The sequence below is a fragment of the Physeter macrocephalus genome, chromosome 5 (genome assembly GCF_002837175.3).
Source record: "Physeter macrocephalus isolate SW-GA chromosome 5, ASM283717v5, whole genome shotgun sequence".
In the NCBI taxonomy this organism is placed as follows: domain Eukaryota; kingdom Metazoa; phylum Chordata; class Mammalia; order Artiodactyla; family Physeteridae; genus Physeter; species Physeter macrocephalus.
Genome location: NC_041218.1, coordinates 15,868,797 through 15,888,814, shown reverse-complemented (window position 1 = coordinate 15,888,814; position 20,018 = coordinate 15,868,797). Strand labels below are relative to the sequence as shown.

Sequence of the window (20,018 nt, the reverse complement as noted above, 5' to 3'; positions counted from 1 at the left end):
AGAGCCTGTGCCCCGCAACGGGAGAGGCCACAACAGTGAGAGGCCCGCGTACCACAAAAAAAAAAAAAAAAAAAGAAAAAAAAAAAAAGAAAATACCATAGACTGGGTGGCTTATAAATGACAGAAATTTGTTTATTTCTCATAGTTCTTAAGGCTGGGAAGTCCAAGATCAGGATGCTAGCAGATTCAGCGTCTGGTGAGAGCCTGCTTCCTCATAGATGGTGCCTTCTTACTGTGTCCTCACATGGCAGAAGAGGCCAGGGTTCTTTCTGGCGTCTCTTTTATATGGACCTCAATCCCATTTACCTCCTTAAGGCCCCATCTCCAAATACCATTATATCGAGGATTAGGATTTCAATGGAGGAATTCTGGGGGGACATAAACATTCAGTCCATGTCAAGTATGTATCAAATCATCTGAAGGGTCTTTAGAACACAAATGGATGGGTCTCACTCCTGGAGTTTCTAATTCAACATATCTGGAATGGGGCCCAGGAATACGCATTTCTAACCAGTTATCAGATGCTGTTGCTGGTCCATGGGGCACACGTGAAGAACCACTGATCTCCAGGGAAGGGCCTTGATGTTTACTGATGGGATGAGGGACTTAGGGAGCTGGGGGTGGGAAGGGTACCAGTCAACCAAGGCAGGAAAGTCAAAGAAGACACAAGACCAAAGAAGCAGGTACAAATGTGAACAGCCATGAAATTCTCCCAAAAGGTGGAAGCGTAGGGCTAGTTCCATTTTCTTAAGTTATATCCTCATGTACATGACTTTATAATTTGTAAAATAGATTATACGTTTTTTTGCTTAAATACTTAAAAAAAAAAAACTATGTCCTAATAAGCTTAGACTGTAATTTATTGCTCTTTCAGAAAGCAAGTTAAAACAAAAGCAAATTAGTTAACAAAAAAATACCTGGATGCACCTGTGCTCAGGGGAAAGGCATGGCTTTATCCGTGGTGTTAAATATAAATATTTAAGAAGTTTTTGTTGATTCTTGCCAGGCTCAAATAGAAGAGGGAAAGCTTGGAATAAACTAATCTTTTGGAAAGAAGTGGAGAATGACTCACCTTGGGCCATAGAAAGTTTAACGTGGAGATTTTACAAAGAACAAGCAATAACGTGTTTTGCCGCAGTTTCATGACTCTGGAGTGAAAAATAATAAAAATAAGGAAATTATAAACAGAAAAATGGGAGGTAAAAAGGAAGAACTAATATGAGAGTTAATTGGAGCTCCCTTCTAAAGGCTTTTTACTGACAAGCTGCAAGAACTGTGGTTCTGAATAATTTTCTGCTTCCATGTAAGACATATGAGCAGCACTCTCCTCAAGGTAGCATCTCTCATTACATACAGATTCTCAAGTGTCTGGGAATGGGAGCATGGAAGGAGGGGGCTATGGACTGAATATGTGTGTCCCCCTAAAATTCTTATGTTGAAGCCCTAACCCTCAATGTGATGTTTTTGGAGAGTGGTCCTTTGGGAAGCAATTAGGTTAAGATGAAGTCATGAGGGTGGGGTCCTCACGATGGGATTAGTGCCCTTATAAGAAGAGACCAGAGAGCTTGCTGGCTTGTTCTCTCTCTCTCTCTCTCTCTCTCTCTCCCCCTCTCTCTCCTTCACTCTTTCCCTCTCCCTCTCCCCATCTCTCTCTCAACTGGGAAAAATTATGTCTGTTGTTTAACCAACCCAGTCTATGGTGTTTTGTTATGGCAACTCTCACTGACTAAGACAGATGGGGAATAAACCTAGATCAGCCCAACAGTTTGGGCTCTGGACTCATTATCAAGGTATCATCATCTACCTAGTGACAATCTGGGCCAAGTACCCAGGAAGAAAAGAGCCTCTTTAATGTAATAATGTCATCACATCAATAGCAGTTCTAAAAACAGAATACACCCCAGGCTTAGTCTGAGTGCCAGCCCCCATCCCCACAGTGGCTCACCCAAGCCCCCACTTCCTCCTAATGCTAACCCCAAATAAAAGATGCTCCAGATGGCTCAACAGCAAATTGCCCTTGCCATTCACTTGAACCTAATGGGACAGTTTGGCTCTGGTACTTGGATTCTCCTCCAGATCCCAAGCCCCATGGAATTGTGCTTCTGATCCCTGGAACCTGCCTTACAAGTTTCCCTCCCAGCCACAGGAGGCCTGCCCTGAACTCCATTCCAAAGTACCTTCTTGTACCCACTGACAGGTCATCCTCATATTGGCCACCTGCATGAACTTACAACCGTCACCTACCAGGGATTCCCTTCACTGCAGTGCTCCATCCACTTGTTGGGACACCACGTAAATACCTAACACCATGCAAATGCTGTTTATTGAGCACCAACTCTGTACTAGGATCTTGGCTTTAACATGCATTATCCCTAACCTTCAACACAACGCTGCAAGATAAATATTACTCTTCCCACTTGTGGGTAAAGAACATGAGACTTAGAAAGTTAAATAATTTTCCTAAGATCACACAGCTTTACTTTAGTCAGTAAAGTCTTGCTATTTTAAGCTGTCTGTCTGACTTTAAAGTCTATAGTTCTTCCAGTACAGCACCATGCCATTTCTTCCCATCTTGGTGAAACCCATCCTCTCCCTAACTTCCACTGCTGACGCTTTCCTGGACTGAAGATGGCCATTCCCACATCCTCTTAGCCTCATGCGGTGCCAGGAAGCTGTGTGAGCCTCTGCAACAGAGTCTACCTGAGGTCAGTCCCCCAGTGCACCCTCTTCAACCCATCACCTGGTCTGTATCCCAACCCATAAATATGGAATAGATCTAATCTTGCAGCTCCCACCTGCCACACCATCAGTTTCCAGATAGAAGCATAAAATAATTCCAGTGCATAAGAACAAGTCTTGTGTATATTAGTGGGGGGAAGGGTCGGGGAAAAGGAGAGGAAGGGAAAAAAGAAAATTTGGAAGGAAAAAAGAGAAAAGAAGGAGAATAAAGAATCAAGAAAAAAGCAGAGCAGAGAAGACAGAAGGAAGAAAGAAGGGAGGGTGCCCAGTAAAACAACATGTGTCAAATAAGGACATTTGTGAGGCTGCTTAGTCAGGAGGGAAAGGAAAATCTGGAATCGTAGCACAATCCCTGGTCTTTTAGTTAAGCCAAAGCAAACCATTCCTAGTCTGAGAAGAGAATGTGCATGATATCAAGATTACAAACCATAAAAGCAATGTCTGATCTTTCACTGGATACTGGATTTTTTACAAATCCAGCTATAAAGGACATTTTGGGGACAACTGGGCAATTTGAACATGGACACATTAGAAAACAGCAGTGAATCAATGCTAAATTTTTGAACCTATAGAATTTTCCTTGAGGTTTTTTTAGGAGTAGGTCTTTGTTCTTCAAAGATATCTGCTAACTTACTTACAGATGAAACGTCATGTCTCAGTTAACTTTTAAAGGGTCAGCAAAAACAAAACAAAACAGACACACACATACACAGGCAGAAAGACAAATAAGCTAATAATGGTAAAATATTAACAATTGGTAAACTTAGTTGAAGGATATATGTCTTCATTGTACTGTTTTTACAACTTTTCTCAGGCCTGAAATTTTTCAAGATAGAAAGTTTAGGGGAAAAAATGACAATTAGCCCCAACCTAAACTTCCATAAGCCTCGCCTACTGACACTGAAGGCACTTTTTTGTGGGGATTAAAGTCTCGTCCAGCCCTGGATTCATGCTGTCTGCACTGGGACACCATCTATCACTAATGAGCAGAACAAGTTACCTAACCCCTTCAAGCCTCAGTTTCCTCATCTGTAAAATGGGGCCAAAACTAAAACCTAACTCCAGTAGTTGACTTGAGAGCTAAATGAGATAATTCACAAAATGTTATCATTATTATTGTTATTTTCCCCACTCAAATTGTCCAAATAGAATTCTCAAGGATAAGCTATTTTGTTTTAGAATTTTCTTTCTCTCTCTTCCTCTTATGTAAAGCCTAGAGAGGCAATCTCAGAAAGATGGCATGTGCCAGAAACCGGATACTGGAATTGATCTACTCATCACATCTCCTAACAGAAGAACAGGGTGACGCCTCTCTACCAAATAACATTTCTTCTAAACTCTGTTTTTAACATTACATTCAGGTGAAGAACTGGCAGTGAAGAAATAGCAACTGTAAGAAAGAAAAATGAGGCTTCCTGTGTAAGCAGGACAGTTCATAGAGCAGGAGCAGGGGCTGGGTGGGAAGTCCAAAGTCAAAACAGATAGATTCCGGGGCTTCCCTGGTGGCGCAGTGGTTGCGCGTCCGCCTGCCGATGCAGGGGAACCGTAAAGCCTAGAGAGGCAATCTCAGAAAGATGGCATGTGCCAGAAACCGGATACTGGAATTGATCTACTCATCACATCTCCTAACAGAAGAACAGGGTGACGCCTCTCTACCAAATAACATTTCTTCTAAACTCTGTTTTTAACATTACATTCAGGTGAAGAACTGGCAGTGAAGAAATAGCAACTGTAAGAAAGAAAAATGAGGCTTCCTGTGTAAGCAGGACAGTTCATAGAGCAGGAGCAGGGGCTGGGTGGGAAGTCCAAAGTCAAAACAGATAGATTCCTTCTTCTGGCAGGAAAAGCTCAGGCTGAGGACCTGGAGGGCTGGCTTCTCCCTTCCCCCAGTAACTGCCTTGATGACTGGGAGTGTGGCCCAGACAGAGCACATTCCTTAGGGCTGGAGAGTGGGCATAGGGCCAGCAGCCGTTAAACACCACGTTTGTATCCTCCAGCAAGAAAGAATGTCTGGAACCAACAGCCTGTGCCTTGTTCTAAGAACAGACTTCTCCTCCAGCTATTTCTCCGACTGACAGAAGAACTGTTACGCAGCGCACATCCACCTATACTGCACTTACTTTAAAACTGAGGGCCCCAGTGTGAGACACTTCAGAATAACCGTATTTTTTTAAAAGCCTCGAGTATGGAATGCTTTCAACATCGGTATGAACAGAGTTCCTGAATTAGGTCAGCAGAAATACGGAGACACGCAAATTTAAAAGAAAATAATCAAGTCTACACACGGCCTAAAGTTGCCCACTTGTTCCCAGAATCTGAGTTATGTATATTTTTTTAAAGTTTTGGATGACATACAAGTTATTACACAGGACGCTGAGGAAAGCTGCAGACATGGCAGAACTTGATGTCTCTGTGGCAACTCTGTGACGTTTGGGTACATGCAGAACTTGAGTCCTTACTCCCTGCAGTTAGAACACCTTGGGTCCCCTTCCCAGTTGCAAACCACCTTATCATATGTTCTTCTGAGCTTAATCATGGACTTCTCCGGAATGTCACAAAAAGCCATAGAACGCATATTCCGGCTCTTTTCACCTTTCTAAAATTATAAAAAATTAATCCAACCTATTTAAGAGAGAAAAAAATTCTAACACTTGGATATGAGTTAAGAAACTATAAAATATACACACAATGAATGAAACATAAGCATTAAAAATTTTAGTAATAGGTAAGAAGTATGAAAATTTTTTAATGTCTGTCATTGAATATAAAAGAGTATGGCACAAAAGTAATGTGAAAAATATGAATCATAGCTATATAAGAGAAATAGTCATAGAAAAATATCTCTGAATGCTAATGCAACAGAAGTTATCAGCGGTTGAGCGGGAGGCTGAGTTTTGGAGAGACGTCTTTTTTGTTTAGTTTTCAGTTTCTGTAATGGGGTAATAGTCTTTCTGTAGTGAACAATAATAACAGTTTTTCTTGATAAGAAAAAACAAAACAATGACTCTAGAATCAAGGCAAATTTCTTATTTTGAATTCCACAGTCATCTAAGGGAACTAAACACCGGCTATCCATAACAGTCACTGATAAATACATCGTGGATCAATCAACACAGTATTTTCACACCAGCAAGTTCCCACGTGGACATCCTGGCAACGGAGTCCACCTGTTTGATTTAGGAAATGTCCCCAAATGCCAGTGCAAGGGGCCTCTGTGAAAATATCTGTACGTGAGAAAACACACACACACAGCAGAAAATTGAAGAAACAGGCTAGTAAAAAGGACTGAAATGGTTTGGAATCCTTCAACTAATGACGAACTCAGTCATAAAGAGCCCTATTCCCAAATGTTCTTGGGTAGAAAACTTGGGTCCTAAGGGGTGGAGGTCCTGGCTGTTTCCTGAATCCAGAAGCTCACAGTGGCTGTGAGATGCTCAAAACTGATAAGCTTTTACTAAGTCAGTTTAGTATGACAGCAAGAAACGCAGAGTTTCCTAGACAGTGGCCCACAGGTGCCTCTTCTCTTTGAACGCGATGGAGATCGGCATGGCACTTGGGGGCCAGAAGAAAGCACAGCTAGAGTAAATTATTCTGCGTGTTCCCCAGAGGAGTCCAGCAGCAAAAGATAATAGGACGTGTTCAAAGTCAAGAAAGCAGCAGCTGAGGTCCCGTGTGGCACGAGATATACTGCTGTGCTCAGAGACCTAACAGGAAGAATCTGAGACACTGGAAGGGACAGGGCATTTTCTCTAATGCCATGCAGGCAAAACGTGAGAATGGCAAGCGGGGTCTCAGTCAGCCAGAGCTTCACAATTCAGTCTCAAAACCCTCCTCTTAAAATCCTACTTTTATTGTTTAAGCAGTTATCCATCCAGAGCTTTTAATTAACGACTCTCCCATCCATAGTCACAGTTAAATTCTCCAGTAGTTAATTAAGCAAGTTTTCACAAGGTTTCTAGCAATCTAAAAACATTTTATGAGTTGGCACTGATGTTCTGAGGAGCATTTCCAAACCAGTGATTGCTCCTTACTGACTGTTGGGGTGAAGCTGGAATCAGCTGGGAAGAAGAAATGATGGAAGAAGGAACCGATTGGAGGCAGAAACATCCCTATTATAAAATTAGAAATAAAAGAAATAAAGCCAAGTGTCTGCCTTTCAAAAAAACCAATCTCCTCGTGTTAAAAAAATATATATGAATGAACAGGCTTGTCCCACCTACCCCACTGGGATCATTCACTGAAGAAATATTTCTGTTGTGATGGGGACTGGGGTACAACGGTGGTGAAAAGCAAACAGATTCTTACTTGCCTGGAACTTACACTAATGAGAGAGAAGATGTCAATCAATCAAAATAATGAATATAAAAGATAAAATGTTATAACTCCTCTGAAAGAAAGGAACCAGATCTCTAATAGCCGGGAGAGTTTCTTTAAGGCTTGAGGTCAATCTAAAGGCTAAGCAGCAGTTAACTGGGAAAAGGGGAGAGGGGAGGAAGAGTGTTCCAGACAGAGGGAATAGCACGTGCAAAGTCCCTGTGGCAGGAGGAGTATATTTAAAGAACTTAAAAAGAGGAGCACAAATTGCCAGGGCAGAGCTCTACAGGAGTCAAACCACAGAGAGAGCTGTAGGCCTTATTAGGAATTGTCTTTTTATCATAACAGCAACAGAAAGCCATTGAGGGGCTTAAGGAATGACAGTGACCTATTCGGATTTGCTTTTTTAAAGATTTCTTCCAAATTTGGGGATGATGGGAAGGAAAGAGGACAAAAGAGATGTGAGGACAGTTGTTAATAGGTTGCTGCAGTAGTCCTGGTAAAAGATGGGGGTTGCATTGTCTTAATAAGGCAGCCCAGGAGATGGAAAGAAGTGGATGGAGTCAAGACATTTAGGAGGAAAGTCCATAGGACTGAGTGACAGATTGGATTCGAGGGTTTAGGGAGAGGATGACATCAAGGATGGCTCCTGGGTGTCTGGCCTGTCCCAGTGGGTGGATGACTGTCCCATGTGCTGGGATAGGAAACAGGTTTGGGGTGGCGCCTTGGAAAAAGAAGTATCATAAGTTCAGTCTTTAACATATTTCGTGGAGGAAGCTTTGAGATAGATAGCCCAGTGGAGAGACAAGCTGGATAATCAGTTCTTGGAGAGACATCCAGGCTACAGATATAAATTATAGGCCTATCATAATATAGATGGTAATAGACACAACAGAAGTTGCCCAAGGAATGGTTACAGAGTGAGAAGAGATGACATTTCAGCCTTGAGCTCTGAGGTACTCAAACCCTTTTAGGTTATGTGACTCAAAGGGAAGAACATCTATGAATGGATTTTATAAACTGTAAAGCACTATAAAAATTAGTTACTGTAAACCCTGAAAGAGCTTGGAGACTAACTGAATTTCTCTGCATTTTATAGGCATAGAAACTGAGAGAAAGGTTACAGATCAAGCTCAGCAAGGCCAGGAGTTGTACAGACAGGACTGGGCTGGAGTATAATCCATATCAAAGCTCCAATAAGTCCAGAAGAGCAGACTGTCTGCGTTCTCTGTGAGCCCAAGAGGCTCTGGGAAGGAGGCTTAGAGTTACTCATAATCAGCAGGGTATTTCTTTTCCAGAACCCACAAATGAGCCCCATACTCAGGCCTCTGCAATAAGCTGGCTGCAGCTCCCCGGGGCCTGGCTGACACACTGTAACCTCACATCTGCAGGACTCTCGCCCTTCTCTCTCTCTCTTAAAGGGCCTTTGTCGCTTATTCCCCAGCCGCACAGGCAGAACAGAAGGACCTTTGCTTCTGTAGCCCTTAAAAGCAGAATGAAGTTTGGGGAGCAGAGAAGTTAGAGAGAGACTTCATTCTGCCCGTTTCAGGGAGAACCGGGACCCATGACTCAGAGAGAAGTAAAACACAAGCATCACACAACACACTTCTCCGTAAGGCACTCTTCATCTCCTGACGCCCAGTTTTAAAATAGCAGCGGGGAGTGAGGCAAGCAAGCCTTGCACAAAACAGCTTTTCTTTTTCTCCTAGGGAAGCTGTTTTAAACTGCATTCATTTGCTGGAATTAAAAATGATTTCACCCTCAAAACAGTGACCTTAGACTCATTCTGTCCAGCTGCATAAATCCAATGCAATTCAGCACAGGGCCAGTGGGAAAGACACTGAGTGGGAGGCTGGACCAGATGACCCTCAATGGTTTCTCCAGCTCCGAGACTCTGCTCCCGTATGTAAGAACCAGCTGTTCTTCTACAAGAGTCAGCATCTTTCAAAAACATCTATTTTCTCTATGCTCATATGTAAATCGATGGCACTCAGAATTCCAATTAATCCAGTTTGGAGTTCAACATGGAAATTTTTTCAGCCAGGAGTCTGCTCTCATCTACTTTCCCTCTGGGGCCTTCTTGGGGTGACTTTGCTAAATATACAATGGCCACCCAGCCACCAGGAATGTGCTAAAACCTGCTGACCCTACACTCTTTTCCCAGAGGACAGATGTGGTTTCTTTCTACTCATCTCCACCATCAAGCCTTGGGTGGCATCAGCCTCAAATTCATCATCTGGAGAAGCGGGGAACTTTTTTCCCCGATATTCTAATTTGAAAAATGTAAATCTGAGCAAAGTTGAAAGAATTTCATGATGAATACTGTATGCCTACCACTTTGACTCTACCACTAACATTTTATTGTTCCTGCTTGACCACAAATCTACCCACCAATCTATTCATCTGACTCTATTTTATTTTTTTTATGTGTTACATGGTAAATCACAGACCTCCTGGATAAATACAGACCTGATCTGGGAACTATTTAAAAAATTCTTATGCCCTAACCTTAATCTAATCCTAAGAAAACATCAGACAAGCCCAAATGGAAGAATGTTCTACAAAGTAATTATCAGTTATCTTCAAAAGTGTCAAGAGGGCTTCCCTGGTGGCACAGTGGTTGAGGGTCCGCCTGTCGATGCAGGGGACACGGGTTCGTGCCCCGGTCCGGGAAGATCCCACATGCCGCGGAGCGGCTGGTCCCGTGAGCCGTGGCCGCTGAGCCGGCGCGTCCGGAGCCTGTGCTCCGCAACGGGAGAGGCCACAGCAGTGAGAGGCCCGCGTACCGCGCAAAAAAAAAAAAAAAAAAAAAGTGTCAAGAAAAGTATCATGAAAGAATGTGACACTGTCACAGATTGGAGGAAACACGGAAGGCTGCATGGAGATGGGGGTTGCAGGTATTCTCAACATCTAGCAACAGGGAGAATGGAGGGTCAGCAATAAACCCTGCCTAGGTTTTTCAGTCCACAGGATCCAGGAGCAGAATGCTTCAGTGGCAGCAAAACCACTGAAGCAGCAGCATCTCCATTTTTGTTCTCACAGAGACCCAGAGCACACATATGAAATGGTTATGCAACAACACGACAGCTTCAAAATAAAAGTGTGGGGACAGATCATGCCTATAGGAGTTCAGAGAAGGGAATGACAAGTAGTGACTATGTGGAGAATCTTGGTATAACCCACTGGGCATCTAACCAAATCATCAGTAGTAGTATCAGAAATACCTTGAATATTACTTTCATGTTGAAGACAGTAGATAGATAGATAGATAGATAGATAGATAGATAGGTGATCAATCATATGTAAGAACACCAATAAACTTTGCTTTATTTTGCTTAAGAAATGTAGAAGCAGTGTCCAGCAGTGCCTTTTAATTTGAACTTGATACTTCACAATTAGGGAGGACTCAACCTTTTTAAAAATGATTTCACATAAATAATGTCATTTAATCCTCAAGCCAACTCTGTGAAATCAGTGGGTATTATCATTCCACTTTATAAATGGAGCAAATGAGGCCAAGATAAATAAAACTAAATCAGAGACTATTGAACTTAATGAATCCAAAATATAATATAAATGACCTGATTTCTGGCCACATTTTTGTAATCTTGAAAGCACTTTACAGAAGAACTGAAATCAAGGTCAGATAGAACAATCTCTCTCAAAACAGACGTTTAACAATGGAAAAGATGAGCTTGACAGGCAGGCAGGACAAAGCAAATAAAATGTCCTGATGCCATTTCTGGTTCTAATTTCAGAAGCATCTCCTATGGGTACAGGAACAGCACACTTTTTGTGTAAAACACAGATAAATTACAACCTGGGAGAGCCATGCCTGAGTCGGGATGATGGCAGCTCAGTTTACACAGGTCAGAGCATTTGCTAAATTTCTGTGAATTTTGAGAGCCCAAGATTTATCTCTGAATGGCCTGTAAAGATTTATCTCTACTTTGTGTTCTTTTATTTAATTTGGTGGCGGGGCATAGGGGGGCAACTTTTAAAAAGCAAGAGATTTACACAAAAATCTGTGTTTCTGGCTTCTTTGAAAGCTAGATCATCTGCCAATAGTGGGTCCAAATTCCTGTCTGGCACCGTCTGTTGGAGATGAGGGGCTGCAGATTCTGCTGAACAGGTCCCAAGCTCTCCCAGTCTCTCCAGTCCCTGCTGACCCCTACGATCTCCCAGATCAGCTTCCCTCATTTACCTGCCTGACTCCTGAGCTCAAATCAACATAAAAGCAATGGTCCAGGAAGGTAGTAATGGACAGCCCTGACAGTATATGAAGGTTAGTAAGTCAGGTCACACTGTGTTCAAATAATGGGGACCCTGGTCAGGCAGTGATACCGGGGATCAGGAAGCTGAATGACCCAATCCACTGCTATTCCCACCAAGTGATGAGGAATGAAAGGAACTGAGCAGGGGTGAGGCAATGAGGAAGGGGGCTCGGTCCCTGTTAAGTGTGTGCTTCCTTAAGTCCCAGCCCCCTGCAGCGCTGTGCAGAGCGCTGCCCCAGAAAGATCTGTGGGATGGAGACAAGAGTGACGATCTCCGAGACGCGAGCATTCGTTTTACCAATTGCCTGTGAGGGCCGAGAGGTACTAGAGCGGCAAATTGAGGCAAAGGGCGCTGAGGGCATCTCAGAGGGTATTTGAGAACTCGAACTCAGAAGCTGTGCTAGAAAACCCGAGAATCACCATATGAGTCGTAAATGCTGCTATTCTGGGAAAAAGAAAATTCAAAGTAGTTGTATCTTAAGTGCAAAACATGAGGAATTGGCAGTGTCTGCCTGGAGTGCCCTATTGCGGGGTGGGAACTAGGGAAGTAGGACTAGGGTCTTGAGCGAGCTCAGAAGGTAAAAGAGCTGGATCCAAAAGGAGGCACCTGCTGCAGGCAAGCGGCGGGAAGAGCCACACCTGTGCTTCGCACCTGTCATCTCTGTTCTAATTATCCCACCTCTAGCGTGGTTGGTGTTTTTTTTTTTTTTCCATTGTCTCTCATGAAACTTTTGTTTTAGTCTGATTTCCCTACTTCCACCCCCTAGGGTCAGGATGGGGCAAACTCTGCCAGGTTGACCAGGCAAAGCACCACGAGGTCAGGCCATCAGGCCGAGGCATCCCAAAGCACAGACTGCAGCCAGTTCCACTGGCCTCCAATTTCAGAATAGGATTGCTGCCTAGACCCTTGTATCCCTGTCACTGAAACATGCTGGGACTTCTGAGGAGACAGGTAGAGAAGGGATTAGTCAGGAAAGGGAGGGAGCCTAATCCAGGTGTAGAATTGACCCCCAGGAAGGGCTCATGGGGGGCAAGTCAGTTTCTTGGGGTCCATCTAGCCTGACCTGGCATCAGTACTTGGTGCGGTGTTCCAGGTTGGGGGTTCTATCCCTCACAGGAGGGGCAGCAGGACATTCTAACCACTGGTTCTCACACTTGAACGTGCACAGGAATCAGCTGGGAGCTGTGGATCTTCAGATTATCATTTGGAAACTCTGGAGTAGATTCTGCATCAGTGACGAACTCCCAGATGATGTTGATACTGCCAGTCCACAGACCATACTTCGAGTAGCAAAGCCCCCAGCCAGCAGTTCTCAACCTTGGTTTCATTTTGGAATCACCAGGGAAGCTGTTAAAAAAAATCTTGCCAGCCAGGCCTCATCCCAGAACCAATTAGATCAGAATCGCGTGGGCTGGGACCCAGGCACTAGGTCCCAGGTAATTATGACGTGTAGCGAAGATGAAGGACCATTGCTATAGGCAATGGATGTGGTCACAGCAGGAGCCTGACCAATCCAGGGGGTTCACTGGGCCTAAGGCAACTTGTGGGTGAGGTCAGCCAAGGAGGTGACCAGAGGCCCAGTTAGAAGAACCTAGACTCGTGGGCCACACCCCTAGGCCTGGACGAACACAACTGGAGAAAGGGGTGCAAAGGATCGCTGGTGCCCAGAGTCAAGCATTACAGACACCAGTAACTAGCAAAACTAGACCCAGATTTCCCCAACCAGTGGACCAGGCTTGCTCAGTGTAGGCGACAGAACCATTAGACCTGGAGGTCCCCAGTATTTCAACGGAAGGGGGAAAAAAAACAAGAAAGGCAAAATAGGAAAGAAGTTTTCCACTGTTAACCAGTAAAATTCCTCAGTGACCTCTAAGAGTGACTAGCTCATCCCCTGGCTACTCCTGCTCTTTATTTATACGTTGGCCCAGTTACTCCACAATGTGACCCCTTCTGGGTCTCTAGCTACTGCATAGATTTGGAGAGTAATTACTGCAATTTCCAGTCCCCCCTTAACAATGCACACCATTAATGTGACAACCTCCAGAATGCCATCATCAGCTGCAGACCACAAGTTCTGGCAATGAGGAAGGAGCATCTAAGAACAGATTCCAATCCCTGAGTTGGGGTCCTCATACCATCAGGGCTGAGCAAAGCTCTAGAAACAGTGGCAGCATTAGGGCACAGTCCTAGAAGAAGGGAAAGGCCCAGGAGAGCAAAAGACACAAAAAGAGAAAAAGGATAGGAAGGAGATGAGAAGGAAGCCGGGGTGGGGAATGGGGAGATGGAACCCAGGCCAATGCCTCCAGCGTCCTTTAGGGACTGTGCCTGGGTCAGGAGTGAGCCAGCCTTAGGCTAAGCCCAGATTCTAGGAAGGTCTGTGCTTTTAAGATGTATTTACGTTTACCATGTTTCAAAAATGATTTAAATGGCTTAAAGGAAATACATAATATGAAGTCAAATAAAATTCAAAATGGATGTAGAGAAGAATTCGTGATGTGGGAGGACCAGGAAGTAGAGAAGGAGAAAAAATAAGGGCGAACTAGGGTTTAGCCCTGGCTGTGATGAATGACTATATGGGCCAGACCCCTCCACTTACAGTCAGAAAAGGCAGCTTCAACTTTTGCCTACTTTGAGTCAGTATCTTGAGAATACTATGAAATGTCTTTAATAGGCAAGAATTTTTTTTTGGCTTATGATGTAAGCCACTCATTTTTTTATGCCTTCTCCAAAAAAATAAAATAAAATGTGTTTTTCCCAAAAGACAAAGGGTTTAAGGTACAAACAATGCAGTTTCTGGGGAAAGAGCTCCTTTAGTTCTTGGGTGGTAAGCTCACCTGTCAGCAGTCAGAGTCTAATTAGTGCACAGCAGCAAGAGGGGGCAGGGCTTCTCTGGAATGCTGGGGGGAGGAGGGGGTAGCACGGGGGGTGGGGGGGCGGGGTAGTCTCATCCATGTACACAGGATGCTGGCAGTGGACACCGGCTGTGCACAGACCTGACCCCTTTCAGCCTCCACTTTAGAAGTACAATCTCCAGGACAGTAACTCTTAACATTTTGGGGTCATGAATACCTTTTGAAAATGTGATGAAAAATGCACACGTGCAGTATACCTACAAATCCTGGAGAGCATTCCAGGAGGTCCCCAGACCCACTTGAATTCATGATCTCAGCTTTAAACAACTGCCACTCTACAGGTTTTCAACTGTTACAGGTTTCGTCCAGTAGAAAGCACACTGTCTGGTCACCCCTACTTGTTAATTAGGAGCCTCATGAAACTCCAGTGAATCCCCAGTGCTATGGACTGAATTGTGTCATCCCCAAACTCATATAGTGATGCCCTAACCCCCAATGTGATGGTATTTGGAAATGGAGCCTTTGAGAGGTAATTAGGGTTAGATGAGGTGATGAGGGTGGGACTCCAATAATGGGATTCGTGCCCTTAGAAGAAGCGGACAAGAGACCAGAGATTGCTCCCTCTCTCCACCATGTGAAGACACAGCGAGAAGAAAGCCAGGAAGAGGGCCCTCACCAACATCAGAATTTGCTGGCACCCTGATCTTAGACTTCCCAGCCTCCAGACTCTGAGAAATAAATGTCTGTTGTTCAAGCCAACCAGTCTATGATATTTTATGAAGGCAGCCCAAGCAGACTAATACACCAGATAGTTTCAATGCCAAACACCATCCACCTGGTCCACTGTGGGGCATAACAGCCGCTGAGACACTGATCCCCTCATTTTTGCCTCCTCTACCATATGGCCCAGAGGCAAGGTTGGAGGATGCCCTCCAGAGCACTATCGGGCACACAGATCCAGCACTGAGGATACTGGCTGCACCCCCCAAAGAAGGAATCTCAAACAGGAGAAGCAAAGGAGAAATGAAATGTCGGGGCTACCAGTCAGTCCTAGGAAAAGGAGAGGATTAAAATTGAAAATTCACAGAGAAAGCTGGTACAGAGATAGTGGTCTTTCTGACACGTTCCAATAAATCTGCCCATCGTAACACCCCCTCTGCAAGCAGGGAGGAATCCATAAACACTGTCAACTCAAAGCTGCTCTTCTAAAGAAAATACACCAGGCTACAGGCCAGTGTTATTAAATGGCTCCAACCAGGCAAAGCTGCTTACCCTCAAATCAGTGTTTTTACACACCATCACTCTCCACCAAATAACAGATCTCTACAAATTCCTGCTCAAAGCCAATGCCTCCAGGTTGCCTTCCTGGCCTGGCTACTTGGTCTACCATTGCCATTCCTCACCGTCAGCACGCGTCACACATGTGCCGTTGCTCTGGGGGCCCTGCTAGGCTTTGCTTCTCAAGGGCAGGGCTGAGTCTTGCTTGGCTTTTGTGATCATTCCAGGAGACTGGATTCCAGGTTCTGCACTCAGAGGTAGCCCAGTAATTATTGTTGGCTGGCTGCTTTTCCTGAGAAAGCATAATCAGACCTTTGGATTCCCATACACACACTGCCCGCATTCCTGCCACTCTCCTCTCCTGTGAAAGGGACTTCTTCATAGCCCACTCACATTCCGGGCAGTTTACACATCCAGGGATGAGCAGCCCAGCCCAGGAGCGCCCAAAGGCGCAACTGGGGTTTTGGGCACATGGAGCCAAAGTAAAAGGAAATAAAGGAATTCCCTTATTGTGGCAGGAAGGGGTTGTGCTTGGCCACCTCAAAGGTCTCTACCAGACCTAGGATCCTATAAGTTTGGGAAAATGTTCTTTTGTAGTGCAGCAGACACTGCTGCTTGACCACTCAGGGTCCATCTTGCCCTCCCTACTCACAATCAGACATGCCAATCTTGTTCAAGGTAACAAGGTATCCAGCTAAAACACCTTCCTGGCTTCTCCTCAGTGAGGGGTGGCCAGCGAAACCTAAGAGGAATTCTGCTGGGGACCTCAGAGCAAGCCTTGGCTTTTCAAGTACAGGTATTACCCTCTTCTGCTTTGCCCTCCCACTTTCTCCCTACCGGGGAGGCTGATGTTATGCCAGAGGTAAAGCAGTCATCTTGCAGTCGTGAGGTAATGCCCAAGAAGATAAAGGTCTACCTGCTAAAGACGGCAGAATGAAAAGATGGGACAATCCCGGGTCCCACTGGCACTGTTCAACCACTATACCAGTCCTAGATGGCCTCGATCAAGACTTCTTGGTTCATAAGTAGGCCCCCTTACATGTTTCAATTACTGTATTTTAAAGCCAAGTGACATATACGCTTGCAATCTTGAAACTTTTGTTTCTGGTTTGCTTTTGTTTTGTTTTGTTTTCTAAATTTGGCTCAGGCAGTGGTTTCTCAAAAGGGCAATAAGAAAAAAAAAAAATCTACCTACCAGGATATTTTTCTTTTGGTTGGAAAATACCAAAGAACAAACTTCTCGGGGGCTTGCCTGGTGGCGCAGTGGTTGAGAGTCCGCCTGCCGATGCAGGGGACACGGGTTCGTGGCCCGGTCCGGGAGGATCCCACATGCCGCGGAGCGGCTGGGCCCGTGAGCCATGGCCGCTGAGCCTGCGCGTCCGGAGCCTGTGCTCCGCAACGGGAGAGGCCACAGCAGTGAGGGGCCCGCGTACCACAAAAAAAAAAAAAAAAAAAAAAAAAAAAGAACAAACTTCTCCATGAAAATCATCTGCATTTCATGAAAAACCAATGAAGGGCTAACCAGTCTCCCAAATTGCCAGCTGTTTTGCAAATATGCAGCTCCACAGAGAAGAACCATCAGGTTACTCATTCAAACTTGTTAGCCTCTACAGCTAAGGATTTTTCTCTCTTTGGCATTCACCCCATTATGAGCAATGGGGTTTTTTGTATGTTTGTTTAAAATAAAAATTATAACTTCCAGAGGGGATGAAGATTTGGACACAGGTTTCTAACATCTCCCTCTCAAAGTCCTACTGAAACTGCCAAAATAATAACAAGGCATATGGATGTGGGTCCATTCACATGCCAGAATCTCTATGGACCTTCTGTTAGAATGCTAGCTGGCACCCACAAAAGGCAGCCAGAGAAAACCAACTTAGAATTCTGCTTCCCAAGCGAGCAGACTGAGGGGAGGTTGCCTTGCTGAACTCTACTTACATCAACTACTTTGGAAGGTCAGTTCAGGCCCTGGGTCAGAAGGAGGGCCTGTGGCTTTAACGCGTTTGCTGCAGCTTACCAACAGCACTCAAAGTTGCACTGCTGGGGAGGTCCAGGGGCCAGGCAGTGCCGCAGAAGATGGAGAGCCCTTTAGCACTACCCCCTGATGCTGTGGGCAGGGCCCCCAGGGGCTGTTCCACACCACGCTTACCATTCTTGCCCACTCTCTTCCTATTAATGAATTCTTAAGCTTATCACAGCCAGCCCCAGAAACGCTATTTATATTAAAAAAGCAATGTAAATCATCTCAGTCACAGATGGCTGTTTCAGGTGATGGCAGGACTAGGGAACGGGCCGGCCCCTACATGCCTTGCCTCCTGTGACTTGAAGAATGTTAACACCTGCCACCAATCCCCACCCCCCTCAAAACCTACAAAGAATTTCAGTTCTGCAGAAGCAGGTGCTTGAAAAATCGAAGTGTGAACTCAGTCATGCAAATGAATACCAGGCCTTGAGCCTAAAAAGGTTCAGGTAGGAACTGAAAAAACTTTTCGGGTTTTTTTCCCCCCCTAAATGTCATCACAATTAGGCCACATTAGGGTGAAGGTGGCCAAAAGGTACCAACTTCCAGCTATAAGATAAGTAAGTCCTGGGGATGTAACGTACAACATAGTGACTATAGTTAACAATACTGTATTGTGTATTGGAAAGTCTCTAAGACAGTAGATCTTCAAAGTTCTCATCACAAGGAAAAAAACTGTAACTCTGTGAGATGATGAATGTTAACTAAATTCACTGTGGTGATCATTTTGCAATACATACATATATCAAGTCATGTTGTATATCTGAAACTCACATGTTCTGTGTCAATTATATCTCAGTAAAACTAGAGAAATAAACAAGCAAAATAACTAGGTCACATTAGAGAAGCTTTATTCTATTTACTAATTTTTTTCCTTCAGTTTAGAATTCAGCAAGCATTTCTTCCTATGCCTCCTTGAAATTATTGGAATAGAAAACTGGAGGGCAGGAACCTACTATCTCCTAAGCAGAGGCCATGTACCCGACATGGAGACAGACACTTCACTTACATCATGTCACTCATCCTCTATCGCGGCCTTGTGAAACAACCTCAGAAAGGTACCCAGAGTAGGGAGTGCCAGAACCAGGTCGTAAGCCCAGAATCATTCACTCATCCATTCACTTGGCAAATATTTCATTGGCTCCCTATGATGTGCTCACCACTATTCTGGTAGCTTCCCAACAAGTATGCCTATGGAATGCCCTGAGTGGAGGCTACAGCCCTTGGGCTGTGATCAGCCTCATCCATTATTTCAATGCCCTGGGCAGATATCATCATTTTCTCTTAGTGCCATGTTTTTTTTGTTTGTTTCTTTTGTTTCTGTTTTTGTTTTTTTGCGGTACGTGGGCCTCTCACTGTTGTGGCCTCTCCCGTTGCGGAGCACAGGCTCCGGACGCGCAGGCTCAGCGGCCACGGCTCACGGGCCCAGCCGCTCCACAGCATGTGGGATCTTCCTGGACCGGGGCACAAACCCGTGTCCCCTGCATCAGCAGGCGGACTCTCAACCACTGCGCCACCAGGGAAGCCCTCTTAGTGCCATGTTGACAGAGCTGGGAAGCACTGAATAAATAATTTGTTGGTGGTGATAAAGGCTATGAAGTCAGTGCTGACTCCAAAATCCCTGTTTTTTCTACCAACCCACTGCCCCAGTGGATGAGTGATCAGCAGACAACAGGACATTCCAAATCCACAACAGAAATAGGAAGAGTAGGAATAAGAAAGCTGAAAACTCATCATGTTCAATCCACTCAACCATTCACCTCTCAGCTGGGCCAAGCTTAATTGCAGTTTCCTCCTATAAGTCTGTATTTAAGTCAAAAGGAAACACTGGGTTCCTTTGATTTAAAACCACCTCATGTATACAATGGAGAAAAGACAGCCTCTTCAGTAAGTGGTGCTGGGAAAACTGGACAGCCACATGTAAAAGAATGAAATGAGAACACTCCCTAACACCACACACAAAAATAAACTCAAAATGGGTTAAAGACCTAAATGTAAGGCCAGACACTATCAAACTCTTAGAGGAAAACATAGGCAGAACACTCTATGACATAAATCACAGCAAGATCCTTTTTGACCCATCTCCTAGAGAAATGGAAATAAAAACAAAAATAAACAAATGAGACCGAATGAAACTTAAAAGCTTTTGCACAGCAAAGGAAACCATCAAAAAGACAACCCTCAGAATGGGGGAAAATATTTGCAAATGAAGCAACTGACAAAGGATTAATATCCAAAATTTATAAGCAACACATGCAGCTCAATAACAAAAAAACAAACAACCCAATCCAAAAATGGGCAGAAGAACTAAATAGACATTTCTCCAAAGAAGATATACAGATCGCCAACAAACACATGAAAGAATGCTCAACATCATTAATCATTAGAGAAATGCAAATCAAAACGACAATGAGATATCATCTCACACCGGTCAGATTGGCCATCATCAAAAACTCTAGAAACAATAAATGCTGGAGAGGGTGTGGAGAAAAGGGAACCCTCTTGCACTGCTGGTGGGAATGTAAATTGATACAGCCACT

General features: G+C 44.4%; 1 protein-coding gene across 4 annotated transcripts in view; it reads right to left on the bottom strand.

The window, feature by feature from the left end:
* Positions 1–20,018, bottom strand: part of CREB3L2 (cAMP responsive element binding protein 3 like 2) — a 121,317-nt gene that overhangs the window by 86,629 nt on the left and 14,670 nt on the right. For 2 of the 4 annotated variants that reach the window (XM_024129374.3, XM_055084812.1), the window contains exon 2: positions 1,073–1,148. The exons of the other annotated variants lie outside the window; for them this stretch is intronic. In XM_024129374.3, the coding sequence (XP_023985142.1) occupies positions 1,073–1,144 (72 nt within the window). In that variant the 5' untranslated portion in view covers positions 1,145–1,148. The remainder of the gene's footprint in view (positions 1–1,072; positions 1,149–20,018) is intronic. 4 annotated transcript variants of the gene reach the window in all.